Below are 3,954 nucleotides of genomic sequence, written 5' to 3'. Positions count from 1 at the left end.
GTGTGCGACTTTTTGTTCGTTTTGTGATGCACGGTGTCAAAGGGTTTCTCGGAAGACGACCGCAATAATAAAATGAACACAGTGAATTATCGTTTCAAATGAATTGGGTCATCCGACTCTTTTATTTAAACAACGTCGGTGCACGGTGGGATGCTGTCTCCCGAATATCAATACAAAGTCAAGGAAAAAAAAAATGTTTTCGGGAAGAAAAATGCAAGACAAAAAAACTATATGTATATAAATAAACTGTTTTATGGTATCCTCATTTCTACTAAGCCCCTTTATGAGCACATGCATTTCTACGTATGAAAACCCCCCTATGAATAAAGTCCCTACATATCAAAGGCACTTTCACGTGGTCGATAACCGCGCGATGACTGTACAGTGTTGCTCAGGCGAAGCCGGATCCTGGCGTCGGATACGCGGTTCACGCGAGATGGCTGACGCCTGTTCCTGCAGTCCGTCGCGGCGTGAAGTGTATACGGGCGTGGCAGCACGGCGTGGCCGGATACACACGGTCGAGTGGCGTGGGTGTTGTCCGGTTCGCGTGTGTCTGCCTGTTTCTGTTCACAGCTGGGCGTGGGATTACTCGACGACTCAAAGACTGGGCGGTATCCGCCTCCGGATACGTCCTCGGACAAGTCCGGATACTCAGTGCCTGGATACGGACGGAGCTTCTCGGTCCCTTTTCCTTTTATTGAGTGACGGCCAGCGGTGTCTACGGGGAATGCACCAAGCGACGCAGCCGAATTAGATGCAATGATGCTCAGGCCCTGTTCTTGGCTTGTCAACCCGTCTGCGCACCTTCTCGCCAGCAAGCCTCAAATGCAACTGTTCACTCTCACTGCTCACTCACTTCACACCCGCACCCTAACCATACATTCCTGTCACATACTATTCAAATCGTATTTAAATTATTATTCCAAAATATTTGTCTACATCTCACCAGCTCCCTCTATTGACACCAAAACAAAACATACTCTATCACCAATGTCAGATTCATTTTGACAATTTACCCCCTTTTTCAGAGAATATTTTGGTGAAATTAAATTGCCCGTGTGACATTATCATCCTACGTACTCTGTGTATAAACAGAAAAACGCTGGTTTGGACATTTCTCTGTTACACCTTTTCATCCTTGCCACTGTTTACCTGACTCCTTACTGATCAGTGCTACTGCTGGATGCGACTCATGTAGTCGGCTCCAACGTTCTCCTTTCCCTTGATAGCTTCGATCCGATAACGGAACGGCTGCAGAGCGAGAGCCCACCTCATCACTCGTCCGTTGGCGAGCTTCCCTCGACGCATAGCAAGGAGGGGCTCGTGGTCGACTTCGAGGACGAACTCCTTGCCGTAGAGATAGGACTCGAACTTCTGCACTGCCCATATGACAGCAAGACACTCTCTTTCAATCGTCGAGTATCTTCGCTCTCGATCGAGCAACTTCTTGCTAGCAAACGCTACTGGGAACTTTTCGCCGTCAAATTCCTGAAGTAGCACAGCACCGATTCCGTTCTCCGAAGCGTCAGTTCGGAGGAAGAAGGTGCGATCGACGTCTGGGAGGTGCAAAATGGGCGCATTTGCAATCCTCCCCTTTAGACACTTGAACGCATTTTCTTGCGCTTCCCCCCATCTCACCTGGTTTGGTTCCCCCTTCCGAGTCAGATCGGTGAGGGGTACCGCGAGGGCCGCGAAGTTCGGCACAAACTTTCTGTAATAGTTCGCTAGGCCGAGGAATGAGCGGAGTTGCCGCTTGGTTCGCGGTCGTTCTGCCTGCTTGATGGCCTCTACCTTCTCGGTCCGCGGCTGGATCTTGCCTCTGCCGAGTTGATGTCCAAGAAACTCGAGGCTCTCTTGCCCGAGCAAACACTTCGACGGTTTTGCCTTCAGGCCTGCGTGGCGGAGACGCTTGAAAAGCTCTCGCAGAACCTCCAGGTGTTTCTCCCATGTGGTGGTGTGCACTAAGATGTCGTCAATGAAATTGTGCACGCACTCCATCCCTCGAAGAAGCTGTCGCATGATTCGGCTAAAACTGGCCGGGGCGTTTATCAACCCGAACGGCATGGTTCGGAATTGGTATAGGCCGTTTGGCGTCTGGATGAGGTGCTCATTCGACGTGGGGTCGGGGCCGAGGTCGTCGACGTCCTCGTCTTTCTCGTCTTCCTCGATGACGGATACGCCAGCGACGTCGTGGCTTACCAGTCCTGCTGCATCCTCGTCGTGGCGGCGATGATACTGCTTGAGCAGGTTGGCATGAAACGTCGTCGTCCTCGTCCCGAGGTCGATCCGGTAGTCGAGCTTTCCAATCTTGCCTACTACCTTAAAGGGGCCCTTCCAATGCATTAAGAGCTTGTTGTGGTCGGTTGGTAGCAGCAATAGTACCTCATCTCCGACTTTGAATGACCTGGGTCTCGCCTTCCTGTTGTACTGCTCTCTGTACCTGTCATGGGACTGTCTCAGATGTTCATGCACCAATTTGCATGTGTCCTCCAGTTTCTCTCTGAGATCCATGACGTACTGATATGTTGATTTCGTTTCTGGCTCTGCGTTGTCGTCGGTCCATATCTCCTTAACGATCATCAGAGGTCCGCGTACGGCTCGTCCGTACAGGAGTTCAAACGGCGCAAATCCCGTACTCGCCTGCGGAGCCTCTCTGTAAGCAAACAACAACGCGTCAATGTACCGATCCCAATCCTGGGGACGCTCTTCGCACATTTTCTTCAACATCTGTTTCATGGTCCCGTTGAACTTTTCCACTAGGCCATTACAGGCCGGGTGGTACGGAGTGGTGGTGATGTGGCGGATGGACATCAGTCTACTCACCTCCTTCATTACGGCAGACATGAACTGCGTTCCGCGATCCGTTAACATCTCATGCGGGAAGCCAACTCGTGAGAAAATTGTGAACAATGCTTCCGCGACTGATGTGGTGTCGATGTTTCTAAGGGGTACTGCTTCAGGATAACGAGTGGCGTAGTCCATGAGTGTCAGTATGTATCTGTTCCCGCGAGACGTCACTGGCACGATCGGACCCACAAGGTCTACTGCCACGCGATGAAATGGTTCGTCTATCAAAGGCATGGTTCCGAGGGGGACTTTGCTCACCTTCCCTTTCTGCAAAGAACGCTGACACACATCGCAGGATCTGCAGTACCTGACTGTGTCTGCTCCAATGCCGGGCCAGAAGTTTGCAAAATCCGCTCCGTTGTCTTGTGTGCGCCGAGATGGCCTCCGAGTATCGACTCGTGTGCTAGACTCAGAATCTGACGTCGATATTTGCGAGGAACCACCAGTTGGTTCGAGACTTCCTGCCGCTCGCCGCATCCTGCTTTGAACTCGCGATACAGCAAGCCCTTTTTCGCAATGAAGCGTGACTGATTCCCATTTCGGCTCGTCTTCACCTCACTACTCTCCGCTCCAACGATTCATCGTTGCTCTGCTCATGTCGAAACTCATCAGCTGTTGCGATGTCGGCCTGCCGCGGCACTTTCATCGCTCGTTGAGGTTTGGCTGCCTCCCTGCGCTGCGCCCTAGTCTCCACGGCTAGCCCACTATCCGCCTGCCAGCTGCTATCCGGGTCGTTAGGCTCCCGAACACCTGCAACATTACCCAGAATAACATCATACACAGGGTTATTCATGCACAGTACTTCTAACTCACCAACGAAGAAGGGAGAATCGATCATGACTGTGGCGACTGGGAACTGCTTCTCGGAGCCGTCGATCAGGATGCATGTCCGTTGCGATCCGGTCATCTGATCCGCTCTCACCAATTCCGTGCGCACTACCGCTGTCGAACAGCCGCTGTCACGTAGTACGTCCACGTGCGTTCCGTTTACTATGCCCTTCCTCACAGGCATAGCTCTAACTGGTTGCGCTCCACACGCAACGCTCATCAGAGGCAGATCCGGGTCCGCTATCCGGATATCCGGATTTGGCTCTGCACAGGAAAAAC

At 52.0% G+C, this 3,954-nt stretch overlaps 1 protein-coding gene across 1 annotated transcript; it reads right to left on the bottom strand.

The window, feature by feature from the left end:
• Positions 1 to 332: 332 nt before the first annotated feature.
• Positions 333 to 3,324, bottom strand: LOC140230189 (uncharacterized). Its single transcript, XM_072310372.1, has 2 exons — positions 1,178 to 3,324; positions 333 to 804 (listed from the first exon to the last, which is right to left on the bottom strand). The coding sequence occupies exons 1-2, from the start codon at positions 3,322 to 3,324 to the stop codon at positions 333 to 335; spliced, it is 2,619 nt and encodes an 872-aa protein (XP_072166473.1).
• Between the last annotated feature and the right edge of the window lie 630 nt (positions 3,325 to 3,954).

Source organism: Diadema setosum, chromosome 6, assembly GCF_964275005.1.
Source record: "Diadema setosum chromosome 6, eeDiaSeto1, whole genome shotgun sequence".
Classification (NCBI taxonomy): domain Eukaryota; kingdom Metazoa; phylum Echinodermata; class Echinoidea; order Diadematoida; family Diadematidae; genus Diadema; species Diadema setosum.
The sequence above is the reverse complement of the archived record's forward strand: the minus strand, read 5'-3'. Positions and strand labels throughout refer to the sequence as shown.

Bases quoted from the DNA above. Each gene is read 5' to 3' on its own strand.
- LOC140230189 (XM_072310372.1), bottom strand. From the start codon at position 3,324: ATGCGGCGAGCGGCAGGAAGTCTCGAACCAACTGGTGGTTCCTCGCAA. The intron at 805-1,177 runs GTAGCACTGATC...GCTGGCGAGAAG, and splicing joins TACATGAGTCGCATCCAGCA to GTGCGCAGACGGGTTGACAA.